General features: G+C 29.4%; 1 protein-coding gene across 1 annotated transcript in view; it reads left to right on the top strand.

Moving 5' to 3' along the window:
• Positions 1-25,540, top strand: part of LOC142333793 (putative fatty acyl-CoA reductase CG5065) — a 106,625-nt gene extending 81,085 nt beyond the window's left edge. The window contains exons 2-9 of the mRNA XM_075381315.1: positions 6,512-6,711; positions 12,717-12,965; positions 13,060-13,205; positions 14,903-15,012; positions 16,463-16,655; positions 21,878-22,126; positions 23,543-23,800; positions 25,343-25,540. Of these exons, the coding sequence (XP_075237430.1) occupies positions 6,512-6,711; positions 12,717-12,965; positions 13,060-13,205; positions 14,903-15,012; positions 16,463-16,655; positions 21,878-22,126; positions 23,543-23,800; positions 25,343-25,496 (1,559 nt within the window). The 3' untranslated portion in view covers positions 25,497-25,540. The remainder of the gene's footprint in view (positions 1-6,511; positions 6,712-12,716; positions 12,966-13,059; positions 13,206-14,902; positions 15,013-16,462; positions 16,656-21,877; positions 22,127-23,542; positions 23,801-25,342) is intronic.
• The last annotated feature ends 567 nt before the right edge of the window (positions 25,541-26,107 follow it).

Here is a 26,107-nt window from a genome sequence, read left to right as displayed (position 1 = left end):
ATAATGACAAATAAACTTAAGAAAATCGTACACTATCAATGTTACCGTGTATTATTTTACTTTTAAAAAAATCGTTGACTGGTTTATTTATACTAGAGAAAAATTATCTCCACTATAAGTACTTACTTTACAACAAAAAAATAATCTAAAATTAATTTATTTGTTCTTAAGGTTTGTACTTATATGAAAATATTATTATTAGTATTCCTGTCTGTTCACAGATTGAAGTAATAATCTTTGTACATTACTATAGCTGAAAATATTACCACTCACAACCAAAGGAATGCTTCAAGACATACAATGGTTGTCTATCATGTTTATAATTTCTTAGAAAATTGGAATATTGTTATTCAGGATGGGTGAAATACATTATTAATAAATGATTTTTTTTGTCACATCATGCTACAACAAATTACTTTTCAGAAATCAAATTTCTTTTTAATGAAAATCCTCTTCATCTCCAGAATTTATGGGAGTATCCAAGTAAATTATAAACCACTTAGTCTTACTAAGTGGAAAATAAATTCTAATAGTAATTGTCAAGAAGATTAGTTAAAGAATTGGGGTTTAAAGAACAACACTACCATTTTTTACACAGCCTCGGGACATGAATAGTAGATGTTACATCATTCAATTGCATTCTTTCATTATTTTTACCAAGGTATAGATAGATTACTCATCTTTTGTGATTCTGGTGAATGGACTTTTTCCCAAACATTTCAAAGAATTATTAAATATTTTCCTCAGTTACTTTATCCATTATCCATTTTATCTGTGTCCAGGGATAAAAAAAATATCATATTTTCCACTTCCATTACTCAACAACTCAGATCGCCTTGATACTTGAAACCAGCAGTTCGTCATGTGTACAAGCTTTTCCCAAATTTGAGCACAGGAGCAAATGTTCCATTGTCTGGATATCCTCACAATTACACCTATCACTCTCTGCAAATCCCCATTTCATCACATTACTTCGATTTCTTACCATTCTAATCCTAAGTCGATTCAGCATTCACCAAGTAGAATATAGCAGTTGATGTTCTCTAGGAAACTCCCCTGCAGGTAAAAGATACATTTCATCTGGTAATGCCTCCTTTCACAACTGTTCGCATTGAATTGTTGGTAAAGCCTCTATAGGTTCTGTTCTGGATTCAGCTTTTTCTAGACCCACATGGTTACATGTAGGATGTTCAGTATCTGTTGATGTTTTCTCCTTTCCCTTTCTCCCACCAGTTTCTGTCTTATGCTAGGAGATATTATACCACCTAAAGTTTAAATCATGTGAATTAGTGTTGATTTCACACAACCAGTTACAATGCGCAGGGTATCGTTCAGAGCTACATTGATGTTTCTAGCATGTATAGATTCTTCCCATACTGGGGCTGCATACACTCCTACCGACAAAACGTAGAGCTACTACCGTGGCTCAAGGCATTACAGTTGTGCTCCCCATGTCGAACCTATCAGTTTGCAAATAATATTATTTCTCGCAGAAATCTTTTTTTTAAGTTCCATGCAGTGCTGTTTAAATGATAATATATGGTCAAGCGTGACTCCTAAATATCTTGGATTGCTGTAATATTCAAACCAAGGTCTAGATGATTTTATTTTTTATTTTGAAAGTGAAAAGCACAGATTTGTGTCTTACTGAGAACACTTTTATCCCATACTTCAGTAACAATCATTGTTTTGATTACTTCTTAGTTAGAGACATGAATTTTTAAATTAAATTGACATTAAAAAAGTCCAGGTATTTTTGCTTTAATTTCTTTACCTTATGAAGAATTGCTATATAAATGGATGTATGTTAAATGATAGTATCACTATGTTTTATCTAGAAGGTTCTGTATTCAAATTCAGCTAAGTTTGGTGTTATTTAAACATGATAATTCACTACATGTACTAGATAGTTTATGTGTAGGAATATGGAAAATCATCATGATTCCAGGATTCAAAGCCAGGATTATCTAGATGAAAGGCGGGATTCTAAAATTTTATCAAGGAAGCCAGTAAATTGGCAGATATCAAAATAATATGCCTTCTCTAAAATAACCTTTCATTGGATTTAAACCTGTATACCTTAAAGAAATAAAAATCTACTTTCATTTATGCAGATTCTTGCGACTTGTTAAAGGATGTTACAAATCATAGAAACACCATTTTTCTTCATGAAAGTTTAGTTTATGATGATCCAAAAAGTATAAGACATTCTTTTTGATCCTTCCTAATATTATTTGCAATTTTAAAATTTTAATATGAAACTTTTTTTTAATTATGTTTTTTAATTTTTCTTTTATTCTGAAAAAAAATTTTTTTTTATTTTTTTTTTATCCTACGTTATTGTTAGCACTTCAGTTTTCTTTTATATTACAAAACAAATTACAAAAAAGAAAAAAAAATTCTAACTCATAATAAAATATAAATTGTTATGTACTTATACATAAAATAAAATGAAAAAAAAAAATGTAAAGTGAATTATCTGCAATATAAAATACTATTAAACAAAGAGAATAATAAAAAATTCAGTTATTACTAAAAGTATATTGTAGTAAAAAAAATATTACTACTTTGTTTCAAGAAATAATATATAATGTACATTTAATGTAAATATATATATATAAAACTTTCTCTCCATTATTCTTTGAAAATTCTTAAAAATATTTTATCTTAATAATTCACTTATTGCTTCATCTTTAATGCGTCTCACCTCTCTCTCTCACTTGTTCTCTCTCTTTCTAATTTTTATAAAAATAATAAAAGCACTTTATCACATTATTTCATTTTTTTTTTTTGTATGACTATTCATCACAAAAATAATTTCCAAAATGATTTTAAGTAACAGGAGAAACTTATTTTGACCTAGATTAAAAAGTTATAAATTATAACTTTTGTATTTAAATATTTTTTTTTATAGATTCCATGGCCCTCTTAAGAAATTTTTTTTTTTTATATCCATCCAGGGATAATGAATATTTAATATTAAAAAAAAACTGAATGTGTGTATATAATTACAGTTTATTAGTTTAAAAACATAAATAAAACAGAGCAGATCAATAATAACAATGACAATAAGAATAATAAATAGCTCACAATTATAATAATAATCACAACCACAACAACAAATAATAATGATAATAAACAGTGATTACATACAAAAAAAATTAAAGTAATCATTAGGATTTATGCACAGGTAGTTAAATAAAACCAGAATTAAGTCCCATTGGTAAAAGACATTAGCAGGACCGCTAATCTTAACACTTTTAACAACTAGTCCTGTATTAAAAACAATAATACAATAGATAAGACAAGTATGAAGTTCTTTTACTGCAAATACCTGTGCTGTTCACAAATAAAACTACCCTAACAATTTATGAATGAAATTTAGTACATTATCTCTTTCACTTATAGTCTAACAGTAACTCACAGAAACATTTCATGTACTGGAATTACTTGTGACGTCAGCATAATCGCGTCATACACACTAGAAATTCACTTTTCACCTCCTTGACCTCCTCGCTAAATAGTCTCACTTCAAACTCGCATAATAACTCCTCGCTTAGAACTCTCTTGCAGACTGTCTGTCAACTGGTTAGAACTGGTCTTCAACTGTTTATACTCCTATCCTATCCTGCAAGACTGGACCCAACTTGAAGCATGAGAATGATAATCTGCTCTCACATTTTCCCATGAGATTCCTATCCTGGTCCGGTAACTTTTTTTATTGAACAACATCTGTTTAGGTGTGTCAGTGGGCAGTATTACAAAGGACGATTGTTAAGCAGCCCTGTTACCGTAATTAAAAGGTTTTCTTTTAGCCCCTTTCTGGATTCCTACTATTATTACATTTTCTACTATTTTCTTCTTAACTGGCAGGAATCCTTTACCCAGGTCCCTTATATCGATCTTGTTATAATATGTATGAATGTAAATGAAGTATAGTCTTGTACAGTCTCAGGTCGACCATTCTGGAGATATGTGGTTAATTGAAACCCAGCTACCAAAGAAGACTGGTATCCGCAATCTAGTATTTAATTCTGTATAAAAATAACAGCCTTTAATACATCAGTTGATGTATTACTGGCACCTTCCTTTTTTTTTAACTTAGTCCGTGATGTATTAAGTATGTAGTCGAAAGGTTAATTGGATTTAAGCTTTGTATATATTTAGTATTTTATAGTCTGTTTTTTTATATTTCATTTTGTTTTAAATGTGTGGGCATCTTTTTTTGTAGAAAACAGAATATTAAAATTATTATTAACTTTGAATTTTTTATTGGCATCCCTTGGATTGATCAAATATATATTACTGTGTAAGGAATAGTAGAATTAGGAATTTTAGGATTATTAATTTCTTTATCATTTTGATTGTTATTTCCTTTTAGTTTTAATTACATTGGATTTATTTACGGTTTATTACATTTTAATGTTTTTCTGGGTTTAGAGTTAATTTTATTATAATTGCTGCTTGGTCATCAAATTCAGTTTATTTTTTATCAAGTGTTTTCATAAGCCAGCCTATATGGTGCGAGTGGTAGCATCTCAGCCTTTCATCCAGAGGTCCCTGGTTCAAATCCTGGTCAGGCATGGCATTTTCACATACTACAAAATTGCCATTTCATCTCACCCTCTGATGTAATACCTAACGATGGTCGCAGAGGGAAAAAATAAGGTTGTGTACATAAAATTTCTTCTAAGGTTAGGTTTTATAATTATTTTTGTTTGATTTTATATTGTAAATCTTTTAATTTAATTGATTTGTATTACTTTTGGTCTGGTATTTGATTTATTTTTTTTTCTTTCCCTTTATTTTTTTCTTGCATTTTGGATAAAATAAATTGTTCTTTTGATTTTTCTGAAGTTGTGTCTGACCTTGTTTCTAGATTTAATGTTGAATATATATTATATATAATATATATAATAATATAATATTATATATTATATATTTGAATATATATAAATTTCCTTTCCTTTTTGTCCGAGTATAGAAAAATCATGTTTATGAGATTTTTATCTTATATTTTGTTTTTAGGTGTTAATTATTTAAATAAAACTGTTCGTTGTATCATTGTTTTAAGACAACATCCTGTTTGACCAATATAGAAAGAAATTTTTGCTGTCAGAGCAATTTAGTTACTCAATTTTGTGATTCTGTTTGTTTTCTTTATGTAATAGTTTGTTTTATCACATTTCATCTGAATCTTTTTTTAAAATTACGCGATATTTTCGATGAATTTTTTTTATAATTATTAATGTGAGTTTTGTTAAAGTGTCAGTGTTGTATCTGTTGTTTTCCAGGTATTTTATATTGTGGTCATCTTCAGGTGACCTTGTTATGATGTTTTGATTTGTGGATTATACATTTAAATGTAGATATTTTATGCGAGGTTGGATGATTTGATGCATTATGAATAAAAATATATGGTGTGTTTGTTTTATGTTAATTTTGAGTGTTTTTTTTTGTGATGAAAGTTAAAAAAATTTATTTATTACCTTTTTTTTTTTTTAATTTTATTAATTTCAGCAAGTTAAATTTGTAGTGTATTTTGTTTATGTTTACTCAATCCAATATACATTTTGACAACAGTTTCTAAATATACATCCACCTAACTTGAAATAAACCACTAGTAATAACATTTACATAGACATTAGACACTAGGGGGAGAACAGCAGTAAGTCATTGAAATAATTAAAAATGTTATATCTATTAAATTTGATTCAGCTTTCCATTTTAAAAATATAAATTAAATTTTATTTTTAAAATTTGCTGTTCATTCAGGTACTTCTAGATTCAGATACTAGCCAGGTTTGTTATTTTTTACATTTTGAAAAATTCATCACTACCCATATTATAAAAAAGGCAATACTTCTAAATCAATGGATGCCAACCTGCAGTTGAAAATTTTAATTAATTATTTAATTTAAATATATATATATATATATATATATATATATATATATACTAACTTATATACGAGGCATTGGTTGGGGATCATAATTTCTTCTGCCCATCCATTTTTTTTTTTAATTCTCACTAACTTTCTACAACAAATATAAAGTTCCTTTGCACTCCTTCTTGTTGAATATAATCTTTCAAATCTAGCAGGTTTATAGTTCAGTCTTGGACAAATTTATTAATTTTGTTTTCTTTTTTATACGCTTGTCAAAACAAAAAGTTCTATCGATTTCAAAAATTTAATATTATTCAAAAATATTGTGGAATATTCTCAAAAAAAATTCCAGAATTTTAACCTTTTATAATGTTTTAAGGTTCTCACCCCTCGTTCTTCCCATGTTAGATATCCCTATGGGTTGTCTAACACCCACAGTACTTTTGTTTAATAAGTAATAATTATTCCAAGTTTGGTTGAAATTGATCATGTGGTTTTATGAAGAAAAGTGGAAGAAATATACATACATACCTACATAACCACATACATATATTGACTTTTATTTATACTATATATATATAATACTTATTAATTTGTAATGTAATGTTGAATTTATTATTTCAGAATTATCAGATGATGGAGGTATTCCAGAATGGTATAGAGATCGTTCAGTTTTAATAACAGGAGGTACTGGTTTTATGGGTAAAGTTTTAGTTGAAAAATTATTAAGAACTTGCCCTAATATAAAAACAATCTATATTTTATGTCGCGCTAAAAGAGGATTTGCTCCTCAAGCAAGAATAACGGAATTAATCAAGTTACCGGTAAGATAAATATTTATTACATTTTTTTTTGTATTAAATTTAAGTAGTTCCAGTTAGAATTACCAGAATACGGCTGATTGATTATATTTTCTTTAGGAAATTCTTGTCTTTTAAGATATTAAGTGATATTTTTTGATGAACTGTGAAAATCGTCAGTACTTACAAAATATGAAGAAAGATCATAATTTGGAACGCTTAAAACTTGTTTACTAAAAAATAGATATTTAAATCAAATGTACATTTTGATAGTTAAATAATTATCTCAGTAGATACTGGACTGGTGGTAAAGTTAAGTATAAATACAAAAATAAAACTTAAAGAGAAATATTAACAAAAACAAATAATAAACTAATATTTAAGAAACACCCCAAAAAGATTATCTAAATGATAATGCCATCCAATACGAATCACAAATCACTCCCAAAAACAACAAAGCCATTATCAAGAATAAAAATCATCCCATGCCAGGTTTGCTTGGAGAATGAGGAATGAAGTAGTTTCCCTTTATTTTTTTCTACTACTGAATATATTAATGCTAAGCAAAGCCAGGCATCCGAAATGAAGTGATAGTCGGTATTATAAATAGAATTATACTCTATTTACCAAAGGAGCTGGCTGTATATTGAACATCATTACTCTTAGAGAAAATAGCCATGAATGATACCCGTTTCTCCTCAGGTGCTTTATGTGCATCATAACCATAAGAAAGAAGATTTGAACACACAAATTAAAGCAACAAATTACCATATCCATTTCTGTTTTTTGAAAAGGTGCTTAATTTTAGACCACTTCAAACTCATTAGGAGATTCCTGTGTTTATTAAACATTAAAAAAAAGAAATTATTTATAAAAAAAATTGTGTAATATTTACTTATTCAACTCAAAAGTGTAAAACTAGTGTAACACTAAAGTTTTCATTTCAAAAGTTTTGTATTTTAATCATAGTCTAAACTACTTTAATTTCTAGCTTGGACTGACCATTTTGAATGATTGAAATGACTGAACTGCGTTTGAATTAACTTTCTATTTTTGACTTAAACTGCATAAAACAATATTGTATTACTTTTTTACATTCTTTATTTTTTTATTAAAGTTGTTTTATTTTCTATTTTTTTTTTTTTTTTAATTCTGTTTTAAAATTTATCATTTCTAAATTTTTTTTTTTGACTGATAATGATTGTTTAACAGTCAAAATTTGCATCTTGTTTTAAATGTTTTATTTTATCTTAAATAATTTTTTAGCGTTTTGTGTTTAAAATTATACATCTTTATCAGTTTTATCTACTGCTGTTCTTCAGCCAAAAATATTCTCTTATTTACAGGAGACCTTCTTCTCTGTAGAAGACACAGAAAAAAAAACATTTTTTGTAAATAAAATCATTACTGTATGTTAAATGCCATAGTCATAATGACTATAAGCAACTTGGCATAAGTCACAAGTCACTCCCAAAAATGAATAGTTATCTCATACCAGGCTTACTTTTGAAAATGAGGTTTGAAATCCAGCTACTTTCTTCTCTGAGGAAGGTATATCGTATTTATGGATGACATATTACATATGCAAAAAATCAAGTTTTATTTTACTCCTTTTAATGATTATCTATCTTACTGGTTACCTTAGATGTGGTGACCTTTTAAGAACTTTCATATTCTGAACTCTAACCCTTCTACTACTTTTAACTCTTAACCGGTTGACTGCCATGAGACATCAAATGATGTCTCAGCCAGTTATTGCTACGAGACATCATTTGATTTTTCATTTTCGCAATCCAATACTGTTATGAGACATCAAATGATGTCTCAGCATATTGTCACACTTAAGATGTAATATTATTGTTTATTTTTAAATTATTTTTTATATCAAATTGCATATTATTTTAAAGATAAAATTCTATATATTTTTGTGTTGTATATATCACGGAAGTTTTTCTTTAAATTTCAAATTAAAGAGTGTTTTTTTTTGGGAATCATGAAATAAAAGCAAAGTAAACGTAATTAAAAAGTGTTGTAATAAAATTTGCATTAATTTTTGTTGTTTAATGACAAAGTTTAGTTAGATTTTAATATCAAGTATTCAAATTTTACTTAAAAAATCTCAATTCAAAGTATAATTATCAATAAAATGTTATTTTATTACAGAAGTGAGTGACTTTTAGTAATTTATGTTAAAAAGTATAGCAATTAATATAACAAAAATAGTATTTAAACAATTCTGGAGTTGAAGAATTAAAAATAATACAATCAGTTGTTAGTAAGTATAAGATATTTTAATTCAATTAAAATATATTAAACATTCTGAGACATCAATTGGTGTCTTGTTATCCTCAGTTGCTATGAGACACAAATTGATATCTCAGCTTTATTTTTGAATATTTCAAAAAGTGAAATTGGTATCAAAAATTAGTAATAGGGTAATAAAATCTTTATTGAAATTGAAAAAAAAAATGGCAGCCCTGATGGATATATTTAGCAAAATAAGTATAGCAGTGATAGAAATGTTTTCATTTTTCAGTCTGGCAGTCAACCTGTTAAAGTGTAGTATTAGACTTCTCTACTACTACACCTATTTGTTGAATTTTGTACAGTAGTTTTTTTTTTTTAATTAGCTTTGGGTATTATGGATATAAATATAAATCGGTTGTGTTATATATCATTTTAAAGATAATTTCTTATATAATATTTAATGAATCTCATGTGAAAGTAATATGAAACCTATTAAAATATAGGAAGTTGTAATATAAAAAATAATATATGTGAAAAAGAGAAATTATGAGAAGGAATTAAAAACTAAAAATGTGAGATATATGGTTTAAAAGAATATTTTTATCATTAATTATCTAAAATTTAAGATTATTTGAATTCATTCAAAGTAAATTATATTTTTTAATAAAAGGAGAGTACTATGATAGCATTTTATTTATAGGACAGGCACCTCTTTTTTTTTAATTTTATTTTTTTAAATATTTTCCATTGTGATTGCTTTGTTCAAGCATAAATCTTTTTAGTGATTGATTTTATTATTATTAAATAAATTCTATCAATTATCCAGTAAATAACCAGAAATTCATTCAAATATGATATGATTCATTCATAATTCAAGTCATCTTTGCTAATTCCTAGAAAAATTAAATTATTACTTTCACTGTTATAACATTTTTATGCTATAATTATGCCACTTTCTTTTAATGATTCATCATCATACTTTTATACTAATAAAAAAACACTATTTATATGATCCAAATAGAGACAACTTTTGAGCAGATAAATCAGGTTAGCTTTTACAGCACTAACAACTGTTGCATTTACATTTTCAAATCACACTTTTAAAAAATACCTACATTGATAAAAATTTAACTAAAACTAAAAATAACAAAGAATTTAAAAATGTGCTTCAGAGTTTTTAGAAATACAGGTTGGCGCATGAAATGATCCAACATTTTTTGGGCAGTAATTGTTAATGTTAATAATTTTTGATGTGTTTTATGCTAGCAGAAGTGTCAAGAGTTCATGAATATTAGTTTCTTCTCTTTCAAGTGCACTGTTTGTGTATCATTCCAAGATGGCTGTCAAAGGAAGACTGACTGTTGAACAGTGCGTAAAGACTGTGTTGTTTTTTTAATGAAGCGAAAAGTGTGTTGCTTACACAAAGATAGTACAATTTCAAACTCAGTGGTCGCCCTCATATAAAACAATATGTAGACTTTACGAAAAATTTAATAGTGATGCTTTAGTATTTGAGAGTAAGCACAAACAGCCTGCCGATGTTCATTCTCTACAGAATGTCGAAGCTGTCAGAGCAGCGTCGCTGAGGAGCCCGAGCAAATCAACAAGAAACGCAGCAGCACAACTTGGAATTTTGAGGCAATCTGCGAATTTTAAAAACTGATTTGTATTTGTATGTATACAAAATAACAGTGTTGCCTAAATTAACAGTTGACAATAAACATCAAAGAATGTATTCGCTGAATGGGCTGTGAACCAAGACTTATTTTTGAACAATATTTGGTTTCCAGTTGATGCAAATTTTCACCTAGATGGAGTTGTTAATAAACAAAATGTGTATTTTTTTTTGAACAGGCCATTCTTTTTTGAACAGATAGTGAATGTTATCTAAAAATGCTGTGTAATAATTTTGTTCCTCGGCTTTTTACAAAAGGGTTTTGATTAGAAAATGACATAAAACAGCTTTTGGCATAATGGAGCCAGACCATACACAGCTATTGTTACATGACTTTTTACATGAAATTTTTAACGCAAATATCATTTCAAACCGATTTCCTAATCGTTTTACATGTGGACAGAACTGGCCCCAGAACAGTCCTGATTTTAATCTGTGTGATTATTTTCTTTGGAGATTTCTAAAGGAAAAGATTTTCCCTAAACATCCTCATACTGTGATGGAACTGCAAGTGCTGATCATTGAAACATGCAACAAGATAACCGAAGATATGGGTCGTTGAGTTATTAACAACATAGGCGTTTGTGTTGAAGAAGTTGCTAGATGTGATGGTGTTCATATTGGACATGTGATAAGCAGGACATAATCTCTAGGTATATAGTAAACACGCTGTATTTTACTTCTCTGTATTGTGATTCAAATAAATATTTTTTAACCCAACCAAGTGTTGGATCATTTCACACGCCACTCTGTAGGAATGTTATAAATTAAACATTGATTTTTTTACTGTTATTTTGAACTACATCCATCATATCTGTTGAAAAATCAATAGTTATTTATCACTTACATGGTTAAACACTGTTCTATAGATAAGCACCGCAAAGGCCTAAATCATTTTCTACGATACTTTTGACGTGGTTCTAGATTGAACCATTAATGTACATGTGATTTAGTGAAATGGGAAATTTTGGTATTTGTGGTAGTAGTATTGATAGAGTGTCAGCACTGAATAACTTACCAGCTCATGCCAACTTGCCATTTAATAATCATGAATACTTGGAGTGGTGCACAACATGCTTTTGTCATTAAAGCTTTTTGTAAAATTGACACTATGGAGGCTGCATCTATACAATTTCACTGCCAGTTTAATTTAGGACACCACAATCGTGTACGGCCAACACATGGGTACATGATTTTGAAGAAACAGGTTCAGCACTAAAAAGAAACTTCCAGGCCCTTTCCTTTACATGAAAAGGCGGAGACCCTTCATATGCCAGACAATATTGACACTTTGGGAGCTGCTGTCATACAAAGCCCACATCTTCAATTTGTCATCATGCAATGTTTTTACATAGTTCAAGTGTTGCAAGAATTACTTTACCATCTGTACAAGTTTCAGATTGTCTGAGAACTGAAACCAAATCCAACAATTCTTTCAACAAATGATCATAAATATTTATACAAAGACTGTAACTCTATTAATGACTGTGGGCCTTTTATGAAGCCCATTTCTGCCTTAACAGATTTATTAATAAACAAAATTTTTGTTTTGTCCTTTTAGTTTTGAATCCTTCACAGCTACAATAGCACTTGCTACACAACAGCGTTTGCAGTGTGGTATGTCATCGTATGGAATAATAGGCTCTTATTTTTTGAATTTGAGAATGGCCTCACAATTGGTCACATCTGATCAATGTAGCCACTGTAGAAAATGGACTCTGAGTGTCTATTTCTAATATTAAAACTTCCTTCGAAAAACTTTGTTCTGTAAGTCAGGCCCAAAGAGTTTTTTGTATTAAAATTAATCATAGTAAGGCCTTTGGAATTGAAGCTTTAAACATATGTTTTTATTTTTTTCAGTTGTTTTTAAATAAAGCTCTAAAAGATTCTTCTAGAATAAATGTAAAAATAAAAAGATTATATTTTTAGGTTTATATTAAAAAAATCTCATCGCAGATCTCAGTTTTCTCAAATTCATTTACACACATATTTCATAATATTGTAATACACTTCACCAAAATTTTCTAGGCTTTATATATATTTTTCATCTATCATTAGAGAGAATGATTGAATATAATGATTGTTTTTTGTTTTTTTTTGTTTAAAGGTATTTGAAAAGCTTCGAAAAGAACAGCCACACTTACTTAAGAAACTGGTTGCAGTTGAGGGCGATGTAACCGCAAAATGTCTTGGTTTAAATTCAGAACAGAAAGAAACACTTATAAAAGAAGTTAGTGTTGTATTTAATGCTGCTGCTTTGTTAAGACTGGAAGCCGGTTTAAAACCAGCTATTGAACATAATACGATCGGCACACAAAGGATATTAGAACTATGCACGGAAATGCTTGATTTAAAAGTATATAATTTTTATTTATTGATCTTAAAATTATAGAATTATGTAAATTTTAAAAAAATTATTAAATTAACGATTCGTTAACTGTGTTTTTTAGGCATTCATTCATCTTTCAACGGCATTTTGTCATTGTGAATATGAAATACTTGAAGAAGCTGTTTATCCTTCTCCTGCAAATCCACATGATATTATAAGAGCGGTTCAATGGATGGATCCTACTACTCTTGAAATGATAACACCGAGGTTTGTTTGATTTATCATATGAGTTATTAAAAAATTAATAATATCAGGATTTGAAGAATTTTTAGCTCCAGTAATGTTAATCATACAGAGATGGTTTTGAAACTGAAATGTTCGAAGGTTTAAAGTTTTACTTTATTGAAGGTTTTAGATATCTTTTTATTTAATTTTTATTTTGGGAAATAAAAACTACTGTATTATTTTTTTTTGAGAAATAAAATTACCATTTTATTTACATTAATTTTCTCAGAACCAAATTCTGTGCAATTTTTGTTAATAAATCTTCTGTATTTATAGTCATTTAACAAATCTATTATACTATAAGCCTAAAAAAAACTTGTTTTTCCAGTTACAATTTTGTGTTTTACTTCGGATATCTTAAAAACTACTGAAGTTACACTTCTGGGAGCTGTTTTATCCTATTTCGCAGCTCAAATTACATAAGAAACCATTAATTTAGATTCAAAAAATTACAGTGTGGCTTCTTTTTAAGAGAAGTGCTGAAATCCGGGTGAAAATTTTCACTAGCCGTACGTCAAAAACAGAACATTTTCAGACCTGTTTATATAAACTTTTTTTTATTATTTTCACCAGTAGAACATGTCCTGATAGTAACTCCATTTCTTCATGGGACATTCTGTATATATGAGGGAAAATCAAAAAGTAAAGGGAAATTTTGATTTCCCTCCTAATCACATATAAGACAGTAATGATTGTTCTGCTATACCTTATAGCATCTATCAGCTGTTCATTAAAAGTATTTTTCCATTGCTACCTATTTGTGATTGTGTTTAAAATACATGCTCCTTTGTCTGATTTGTCACCAAAGAAGAAATGCGAGCAGTGATTCGTTTCCTCAGTTTAGAAGGGTTGAAACCATATAATATTATAAAAAATTGCTACACATACCTAATCAAAAGGAAGCTTACTGCAGGATTTTATAAAAATTAGAAATGAATTTGATTGTAACTGTGTCACAAGTAGACAGAGTTTGTTAAAATAAAGCTTTGTTTTGCTGGGAAAATAACTGACTTGATCATGTTTGCTTACAAGAATTCTACATACATTCTATAGCTCTTACATACTGTAAAAAAAATAATTAATTGGAAGAACTTCCCTGCTTGAATGTTCCTCAGGAAATCTGAACCTATCCTTATGCTTTTAAAATTTTTGGTTTTTAATGAAAATTAGTTGTTTATTTATTATCAGATTTATACAAAAATTATGTTTCATTGTTGTGTTAATTCAGTTCTTTTCATTAAAAGTACATTAATCTTTCTGAATCTGAGTGAGATGTTTAAGTAATCCCTTGTATGAAAGAAGCATTATGAATGTAAAGCATTATTATTCGTTTAGTATCAATGAGACCCCTTTCTTTCTGAATAAATTGGATGGGAATCCTTCCCCTTTGTAGGTTGTTCAAGGATTCCATTTCCTGTTCCTGATAACATAAGGATTAGATGTTGCTTAACCATCCGATAGAAACCTCAAATATTAGTTCTTGATCTGATTCTCTACCACTGTTATACCTAATGTTATTAAAAAAAACATACTCTACAGAATTCCCCGAAACCTGTAAATCAAGACAAAATAGTGATTGAACTATTTCCTTTGTTATCTACCTAAAATTAAGATGATTAAAAATGGATAAAAAAAGCTTAATATTCAATTATCAGTAACTTTTATGAATTTCTTTTCAGATTGCTTGGTCCACATCCAAATTGTTATACATATTCGAAACGATTAGCTGAAAGTCTGGTAAACGAATATTCTGATAGAATACCATCTGCTGTTATTAGACCATCTATTGGTTAGTATTAATGAATTAAATTAATTATTTTAATAAAATTACAGATTCAAAATGAAACTATAATATTTCTCATGTCTTTGCAGAATTATTATTTCTTGCAAACCTCTTGACTGAAAAAAATTTAGTTTTATAACTTAATAAAAGTTTTTATTTTCTGCATTATTATTGAGAGTTATCAATTTACTCATAGAAAATCTGTAAGAATTATAGAAATTACTGATAAAAATAAATATTTTCACTTTCACTGAAGGTAGGATGTATTTTTTTGCTATGAATAGTGTGTTATAACACTTGTTGAATAACAATATATAAGACTGCACTAAAAAGTAGACTTTATTGTTAATTATGTGTAATAGGTATTACTTCAATCCCATCAGGTTTGTAAATACCGGGTTGTAAATATAAAACCGGAATTTGCCCATAGATGGCCCAAGCTGTCAATGTAGTTACTGTCAAACTGCTTCATTGGCGCCATTTTCTTTTTTTGACAGTTGACAAAGATTTACAACTCACAACAATACAAGTTTCATACAACAGCGTAATTTTAATTAGCGTTGATCATGTCGAATTTTGTATCTACAAACTATGATTTGCAGCAATTTTAACGTGAGAAACGAAGAACGTGGAAGACCACCGAAAAGTTTGAAAACAGCGAATTGCAAGCATTGTTGGATGAGGATGATGCTCAAACACAACAACAACTCACAGATCAATTAAATGTAACATGAGAAGCAATCTCCATACATTTGAAAGCCATGGGAAAGATCCAGAAGATGGGTAAATAGGTTCCACATGAACTGAATGAAAGACGGCAAGAAAACCAAAATACCACTTGTGAAATGCTGCTTGCTGAGTACAAAAGAAATCTCATTTCTCCATTAAATTGTGAAGGTGATGAAAAGTGGATATATTTCGAGAATCCTAAGCGTAAAAGATCATGGGTAACTCCAGACGAAACATCAACATTGATTTCAAGGCCAAATCGCTTTGGAAAGAATACAATGATGTGTGTTTGGTGGGATCAAAAGGGTGTGATATATATTATGATCTAACTGTCAGAGAGATGGGAAAAATGTATAGCTAACGATGGACAATATTTCAAATAAAATATTTTTTATCATTTTTATACAACAAATGTGTATTTTCTGTACAAAGATCCAGTTTCATATTTACACACCTGGTATGAGGTGATAAAAAAAAATATAAACACATTGTTACAAAAAATAGACATATATTTATATATACCATTTTTCTATATATTTGCCATTCATTTCAATACATTTTTGATATTAGACAACATACTGTAATCTCTACATTATGATGATGAGATTAGTTTGTTAGATTAACAAATTAACAATTAGACACAATTAAAAACTCTACTTATCTTCTTTATGAGATTATTTCATTTACATATTAAAAATTATTTTAACTTTTTTCTTGTTTTTTTTAGTTTGTCCAGCTTTTAGAGAACCAGTACCAGGATGGGTTGATAGCCTTAATGGACCAGTCGGTGTAATAGTTGCTGGTGCTAAAGGAGTAATTAGATCTATGTTATGCCACGGTGAAAATAGAGCTGAAGTTATACCAGTAGATATTGCTATTAATGCTATTATTGCTGCTTCATGTTTACGTGGAATAACTCCGTAAGTTTTTATTACATTTTTTTTTTTTTTAGATGATGAGTATTGACTGGTTTGGTAATTTTTTTTTATGAGAATGGAAATTTGTAGAGTATGAAAAATATCGTGCGGACTGCGATTCAAATCCAGAAACTCTGGATGAAAGGCTGAGACCCTACCACTTCACCATGGATTTTTTTTTTTTTACTGTACCTACAAGGGTCTCGTTAAACTTCTGAGGTGTATGGTTAATTGAAATCCAACCATTAAAGAACACTGATATCCACAGTCTAGCATTCAAATCCAATAAAAGCAATTGCCTCTACAAGGACTCAGACCTTAGAACTCTTGACTTTAAAAATCATCTGATTTTGCAATGACGAGTCTAACCACCGCTGGGCTCCATGGCACAAGTGGTAGCGTCTCGGCCTTTCATCCAGAGGTCCCGGGTTTGAATCCTAGTCAGGCATGGCATTTTCACACACGCTACAAATCATTCATCATTTCATCCTCTGAAGCAATACCTAATGGTGGTAAACAAAAAAAAAAAGATTGTATGCGGTTATATTTATTTCTTTTTTCAATTGTATTTATTCAGAAACATTCATTTCTGTTATTTTATTATAGCTAGCTGTTTACTGAGTTCAGTATGTATGTTTATTCGAATATTATGCTTATGATTGTAAGTTTATCAAATTGTATGAATTGTAGGTCATTGACATACACAGCTGTTTTAATCAAAGCGTTTATTGTATTGATAATCAAAACAATACATTATACAATTTTTTTGAAGTATATCGAGATGGTTGACATATTTACTCAGATAAATATAGCAATGAACACTGCCTAGTAGTGGTTTTCTAAATAATTCAGTATGTGGAGAAGATGACTGCCTATATCAGTTACCAGTACATCAAGGAATTCATGATTTCTTTGTTGCAGGTTTGTCCCTTCAGATAAAACAGTTTTTAGGCTGTTTTAATTATTTCTTTACAATATAGCTTTTATTATCTTTTAATATTTCTTTTAATTGAATTTGAATCTATTTTTGTTTTTTTTAATTAAATTACAGTAATTAAAATATTGAAGAATGGAGAAAATTGACATAGTACAATTAATTAATGAAGTTATTTTTAATAATCGTTTATAATTGATGAAAATTAGTTAAGTTTGACATTCAAAGAAAGTTATACAATTTTTCTTAATTTTTTTTCGGGAAAATAAATGATAAAAAATTACTTTTTTCGGTCTTATCTTTGCATCTGTGTCTACCCACTTTTATTGTTGTTCTGCCTTTTGTTTCCAATGATTATATAACATTGAAATATTTTCATTTCTGTATTGTCAATACTTTTGTGTTTTTTTTCCAAAACTTCACCTTCCCAGTTTTGGAAAACTGGTGAAAAACACCAGTTTTTTTCCAAAACTTTATTTTATCCCAGGCAATGATAATACTGAAGTGTTTTTTACACAGAATAAACAAAAAAAAAAATTTATCTCCGTTCTTTCCATGATAAAACTAGCATGTACCCCAATTTGTTAAAAGTAATTATAGATGCTTCACTCAAAATAGCTGCATGTTTCTGCAGCTTTATATTGTGCAAAAGTTAATTTATTAGTTTTTACATTATTTTTTGTTTTACCATTCACAAGTTTTAGCCATAAAAATTGGTATTTTAGAATGTAATTTGGTTTCAGGAAAAGTATAGGGACAAGGGAAGCAATTTTAGGCCTCAGATTAATAGTAGAAGGAAGATTAAAGAAAAACAAACCAACATACTTGGCGTATATAGACCTAGAAAAGGCATTCGATAACGTAGACTGGAATAAAATGTTCGGCATTTTAAAAAAATTAGGGTTCAAATACAGAGATAGAAGAACAATTGCTAACATGTACAGGAACCAAACGGCAACAGTAACAATTGAAGAACATAAGAAAGAAGCCGTAATAAGAAAGGGAGTCCGACAAGGATGTTCCCTATCTCCGTTACTTTTTAATCTTTACATGGAACTAGCAATTAATGATGTTAAAGAACAATTTAGATTCGGAGTAACAGTACAAGGTGAAAAGATAAAGATGCTACGATTTGCTGATGATATAGTAATTCTAGCCAAGAGTAAAAGGGATTTAGAAGAAACAATGAACGGCATGGATGAAGTCCTACGCAAGAACTATCGCATGAAAATAAACAAGAACAAAACGAAAATAATGAAATGTAGGAGAAATAACAAAGATGGACCACTGAATGTGAAAATAGGAGGAGAAAAGATTATGGAGGTAGAAGAATTTTGTTATTTGGGAAGTAGAATTACTAAAGATGGACGAAGCAGGAGTGATGTAAAATGCCGAATAGCACAGGCGAAACGAGCCTTCAGTCAGAAATATAATTTGTTTACATCAAAAATTAATTTAAATGTCAGGAAAAGATTTTTGAAAGTATATGTTCGGAGTATCGCTTTATATGGAAGTGAAACTTGGACGATCGGAGTATCTGAGAAGAAAAGATAGAGGCTTTTGAAATGTGGTGCTAGGAGAATGTTAAAAATCAGATGGGTGGATAAAGTGACAAATGAAGAGGTATTGGGACAAATAGATGAAGAAAGAAGCATTTAGAAAAATATAGTTAAAAGAAGAGACATACATCACATATTAAGGCATCCTGGAATAGTTGTTTTAATATTGGAGGGACAGGTAGAAGGAAAAAATTGTGTATTCAAGCGATGTTTGGAATATGTAAAATAAATTGTTAGGGATTTAGGATGTAGGGGGTATATCGAAATGAAACGATTAGCACTAGATAGGGAATCTTGGAGAGCTGCATCAAACCAGTCAAATGACTGAAGACAAAAAAAAAAAAAAAAATGTAATTTTTTATTAACTGATCATTCTATGATTATAACATTGCGGTGATATCATCTCAGATTTTCATCCAGAAGGTTTTGGGTTTGAATCCCAGTTAAGCATAACTATTTTTTTTTTACATAAAAAATGTTTATTTTGTATTTCCTGTCTTCACTCTGAGTATATGTGATGAATTTATCACCCAAAAACCAAAGATGTTAAGATTTTATAACAAGTTTTATAAGGTAATAATTTTAATTTTGAATAACTAATTACTGAGTTGTTATAAAAAGCTACTAAATAAAAAATCTGTTATATATTTATTATCTACTACATATATAAAAAAATTAGTAGTGTCTGTGACACTTTTTCATGTAAAAACTACTTATCCAATTGAGCTGACATTTTGTTTTAACATAGTTTTTATACCTGGAAAGAACATAAGACTATTGTTGTCTCCATTTCAGGATGGTGGTTGTTTTAATGGCTTGCGGTAACAACCGAATTATGTTCCTTCCTGATATTCAACATGACTATACTCAGTCCATTGGTCAAATCGAATTCAGAGACCACTTGTGTAATATTTGAAATTAATTTTTCTGCAAAAAAAGTCTATTTTATCTAGACATTAAATGCGTGATGGTGTACGGCGCAGCAGTTCAGCCAATACAGCCACTGCCACTTTTACTAAATGTGCGACGCACATTTATTTATTTTTAAGATGGAAGCCGATTCTGAAAGCTGTATATTTATAGATCACACAAAGTTTCAAGCCATGTGCTGACCAAACTGTTGCTCTGAAGAAATTATAATACACTGATAGTTTTTGTAATGTAAATAAGCTTTAATTGTTACTTACCAGTATTATTCTCACAAACATGAGGATAATGAACACTAGCCAGGAAGGATGAGAAAAGTGAGGCCTGCCTAGCTAGTATCTAAGATAAAAATTTAGCAGAAAGAAAATATGATGAGTTGTATATTATTGACCTTAAAAAATCAATTATGGAATACCTGTCTTATTGGATACATGAGGTGTGGCTAAAAGAAAGCAAGACAGATCACGACAAACAATGTGTGCGTGATGGTCAAAAGGCATATGGCTAAGTCACTTGAGATCCCCTCTCTCCATCCCTGCCGCCGAGTTGACTGCAGACCCCTTCGTTGGAATTTGCAGCCTGTCGGAAAAATATTAAGTGTTTTAAAAGAACAGCGCCAAATGTGAAATTTCTTGTGAAATTCAAAAAATCTGCCACAAAACCTCATACTTTGTTAGAAAAAGTATACACTGATGAATGTTTATCATGCACTCAGGTTTTTGAGTTGTTTAAACAGTTCAAAAAGGAACGAGAAGTGATTGAAAATGACCCATGTCAGGACAACCATGTTTTTCAACATTATGCTGTTGTGTACATAAATTGGGTACCTGAAGATCAAACTGTGAATCAGGGATACTACCTTGAGGTTCTAACTTCTCTTCATGAATGAGTAAGAAGAAAGCACCCTGAATTGTGGAAATACAAGTCATGGATTCTTCATCAGGACAATACCCACCCATACTGCATTGTCTATCAAGACATTTTTGACTAAGCATGGGATTCCTATGTTGGAACATCTACCCTATTCACCAGACCTTGCCCTGTGTGACCTTTTTTTGTTCCCCAAGGTGAAATCAGCACTGAAAGGAATTAGATTTTAGACAGTTGAAGCTGTGAAAGACCAAAACGATGGAGAAAATGAACATGCTTTCTGAAAATGACTTCCAACACTGCTTTGACCAATGGAAAATTAGCATGGAGTGATGAAGGGATTGTGGAGGGGAGTATGTTGAAAGAAATAATGTTAAAATTGTGGAGAATAAAATATAAAGGTTTTTATAGCATGAATCCGTTTTTTTTTGTTTTTTTTTTTTTAGCCAAACCTTATAAACTAACAAGCTATATCATTTTAACATGTTTTCAGTCACTTGGGCTGGTGCAACATTATTTGACAAATATATTTTCCAAACTAGCTTCAGCAATACTTAATGGCAGCAAATATGCAAAAGATTACTTTTCAAGCATGAAATATCCCTCATAAAAATAGTAGTCTAAATAAATATTTGAGTGTTTACATCTATTGAGTTAATAAAACATTTATGGTTTTAAGCTTTAAGTACTTCATGCATCTAAATTTAGGAATATTTGTGTGGAAATGAATTAATGTAGTTAGTTATTGAATTACAACTGAATGTAATTAAGGAATTCTGAAGTAAAATTTAAAACATATTCAAAACAATTTAGATATTAGGAACTACGATACATTGAATTATTTTTTCTGTGACTGTTATTATTGCTTGTTAATATTTCAAAATGTTGTTTTATATGTTAAATAATATTTATTATTTCTGTTTTTTTTATAACAGCATTTCATCTGAAGAACCAACACAGTGTTACAATTTATCTATAGGTGACGTTATACCAGTAACATGGGGTGAAGTTTTAGAAAGAGGTCGTAAGATTGGATATACTTATCCATTTGAAAACATATTATGGTATCCAAATGGAACAATCAGAACAAATCGTCTTATACATTTTCTAATTGTATTCTTTCTACAAATTGTGCCGGCTTATATAATTGACTTCATATTTTTACTTGCAAGACAAAAACGATTGTAAGTTGTGAACAATTTGTTTTAACTCATGATTATGAACTCTTAGTTCGTTAGTTTGTTATTTAGGTAGATCAACAGATCTACTATAAGTCTTTTCTTTTCTTTTACTTTCACAGCTGTGAAAGTATATATACCACTACAGCTATAACAGGGAAGTATATAGATAGATAAAAACAAAAATCTTAAAAAATTGGTCTTTTTAATTTTTTTTGCCTTAAGGACATACTTGGAAATGCGGCAGAAAAGCTGCAACACGTTGTTCCATGTCTCCAACCAGTAATTCATTCATAAACATTGGTTTCATATTCAAGGTTTTTTTCAATACAATTATACATTGCTAACCACATGAATACATAAGTATAGTCGTTCATTTATTAATAGCTTTAATCAGAGATTGTTCATTTGAATCAACAACAGCAAGATTTGTTACATGCATCATCTTTCATTTACTATGCAACTTGCTTTTAACACTGCCAGAAACAAAGTAGTTATTTAACACTGCCAGAAACACTCTTACAAGTAGTTATTACTGTTTTACAAGGCAGGCATTTGTTAAAGTGTTCATGAGTTGCAGCATTGTTTGTCACCTTGTTTTGTCAATCATGCACTCAAACACATGTTGTCGATCACTTCTCAATACAATGTAAATCCATCCCTTCAATATAACATGGTTTTGCAACTGTAACATGAGAATAAGCGAGTATCCTGTGTGACCTTGAAAGGAAGTATACCGATAGTGGTAATGAAATTATTATTTAAGAACTGATTACCGTATGACTTTCAGAACAGCAGCAACATGTTAATTGTAGAAAGGTCGGTTGGGAATCATCTAATATAATGTACATTACAAATAATATAATGAGCAACCATTGGCTGTGACATTAGTCATTCATTATAAACTCTCTTTATTTACTTTTAACACTGAGAGGGGAGGTACCCATTATATAGGATAGTCTCTGCTGTATTTTAACTTCCTCACCAATTTTAATATACCTACAAAAATGCTAATTTTCTTTTATTCTTGCCATGTTAAAGCTGTTTGAGACAGACTTCCTCAGGTTGCAGCTTAAATTCATTGCCACTAAGCAGGAAATACTAGATGGACACTGACTCAATCTAGTAAATCAAATTTCCGATCATAAGAAAATGAAACAGATAACTATTTGACTTCTTATTTTCTCTATTAATGAAATATATCAAATGCTTTTTATTTTAAGAAATAGCTATTTTTTTGTGAATGATTTCTGTTTCATCAGATCCACGAATAGATATTATTGCATCCAATTCATTGGGTTTTATTTCTTAATATACTAGTTTTCTGACTTTTTTTTAGATTTTATTTTTCATTTAAACTTGTTCATTCATTAATTTAATTTTTTTTTTATACTTATTTATGTTTGTTTTGTTTTCTTCCAGTATGGTACACGTTCAAAATCGTATATGGGTTGGTATGGAAGTATTACAATATTTTACAATACGTAACTGGCATTTTAAAATAGATCGTGCTCGTAGCCTTACATATTTAATGAATGAAAAAGATCGTGAAACATTCTATTTGGAAAATTGTAATTATGATATCGATGAATATTTAACTTCAACACTTTTAGGTGCACGTCAGTATTGTATGAAAGAACCATTGTCAACATTACCTCGCTGTAGACGTAATTTAAAGATGTTAGTATTTATTTTTTCACTAAATTAATATTTATGTTTTATTTATAATATATGAGGTTATTATTTTTTCAAGGTCCGATCGATCATGAAATTAAAACCACAGTGAAAATAAAATTTTTTTTATTTGTAACAAATACTTACATAGTTATGCTATTTCTCTACATAGTCGCCACTCCGATTTAAACATTTGTCGTAGCATGGTACCAACTTTCCAATACCCTCGTCATAGAATGGAGTAGCCTGTGTTTTCAGCCATGTTTATACGCTGGTCTGCAGCTCGATGTATGTGCCAAAATGTTGTCCTTCTAGCCAGCGTTTCATGTGATCAAAGAGGTGAAAATCGGATGGAGCCAAGTCCGGGCTGTATGGTGGGTGATCAAACACTTCCCAACAAAAACGCTGCAGGAACTTCTTTGTTACAGCTGCAGTGTGTGGCCAAGCATTGTCATGGAGAAAGACAATGCCTGATGACAACATTCCTCTCCGCTTATTCTGAATTGCCCTTCGTAGACGTTGAAGAGTCATGCAATATGAGGCTGCAGTGATGGTTGTGCAACGTTCCATGAATTCCACCAAGAGCTGCAGACCAGCGTAGTAACATGGCTGAAAACACAGGCGGCTCCGTTCTATGACGAGGGTATTGGAAAGTTGGTACCACGCTATGACAGATGTCTACATCGGAGTGGCAACTATGTAAGAAATAGCATAACTATGTAAATACTTGTTACAAATAAACATTTTTTTTATTTTCACTGTGGTTTTAATTTTGTGACCGATTGGACCTTGAAAAAAAAAATAACCCTTGTATTTACCATAAAATATTAGTCGAATTGTAGAATGTGTAAAATAAATTTTTTTCTTAAAATTAGAATAGAACAAATGAAACCTTTAAAAACTGTGGACCCAAGAAATGAATGGATAGTTATAACAGACAGTTAGGTAACAGTTGATCTTAAATTGTGAGATATTGCAAAATAATAAAGAGATCCTGTGTAATCTGTTAGTAATTGTTGTACATATAGCTAAATAATTATGGCAAGATTTGTTTAGAAACAAACAAAAAATCTTACATTTTATTCAGATATTGAGATATAGAGGTGAATGAAAAAAAAGATATTTAAATTGTCTATTGAATCTTTAAATTTTTAATATTAAATTCCTCTGCAATCCTATCGGATGACATTTTTAAAATCATCCTTAAAATTCTATTTAAACCTGTATAAAAAGTTACATTCTCAATTGATTTACCAGTATAGCAAATGCTAATTTTTCAAGTTAGATAATGCTTTCTTAGTGAAATAAAGAATTGTACATCTTTTTAAACTCTTAAATGTCTATCATTCAGTTCACAGATATTCAATGTTATTTTTATACTTTTTTGAGTTGTTTGACATCTCTTTAAACATTCAGGTAAATTACTTTCTTTATACAAGTTGTTTTTAATGTGCATTTATAATCTATTATTTTGATTTGTTAATGATCAATGATTATTTTTTGTTATGTATGAAATATAATTTTTTTCTTTCTTTTATTTGATTTCAGGCTGTTTTGGCTAGATAAAATAACCAAATATTCGTTAGCTTTTTTTATACTGTGGGTAATAGTATCTTGGCTTGATAATTTTAAATGTTTCGTACTATATTCGGATAATTTACATCATACGCCGATAATAAATTCTTTGACGATGACTAATTAATTTTCATCTTGAAAATCATACCACTCTACCAATTTAATCATTTTGTAATATGATTTATATAATTTCAGGTAAAAATATTAGTAATTGTTAAATTCATGTTTTTTTTTTTTTAATTTAAACACTAATTGATTTATCAAACTTAACTGTTTTTTGTAAATATTAATTTTATTTTTAATGCAGTATAAAGAGAAAGTGTTTCATGAAATAAGTATTAACTGTAATTTTAAAAATGGTCATTGGAGTGAGGTATTATGGCTAACTTAACTACATAAATATCATGTCTTCCTAGTTTCTTTTCTCTTGTTCTATGCATTTCTCATTTTTTCAGCAAGGATTTATTTTTTCTCATCTATTCATTTCTTTCTAACTTTCTTTTTTCTTCCATAAAAACTTTTATACAGTAAATTATTCTTCGGAAGTTACCTCTATCCCAACAGTATTCTTCTTTCAAACCTATCCTTTAGAAAGCCTTTTCCATCTGTTTCAGGTAATTTAATTTGCTTTTCATTTTCCTTATCAAAGATTTTTTTATTTAATCTGTTTGGGTCCATCCTGACCACGTATTATTATTATTTTTTTTTCAATTAGACGTCTAGAGACCATGCACACAT

Source organism: Lycorma delicatula, chromosome 13 (assembly GCF_047948215.1).
Source record: "Lycorma delicatula isolate Av1 chromosome 13, ASM4794821v1, whole genome shotgun sequence".
NCBI classification, from domain to species: Eukaryota; Metazoa; Arthropoda; class Insecta; order Hemiptera; family Fulgoridae; genus Lycorma; species Lycorma delicatula.
Note: the sequence above shows the minus strand (reverse complement) of the source record. Positions and strands in the feature narration are given on the sequence as shown.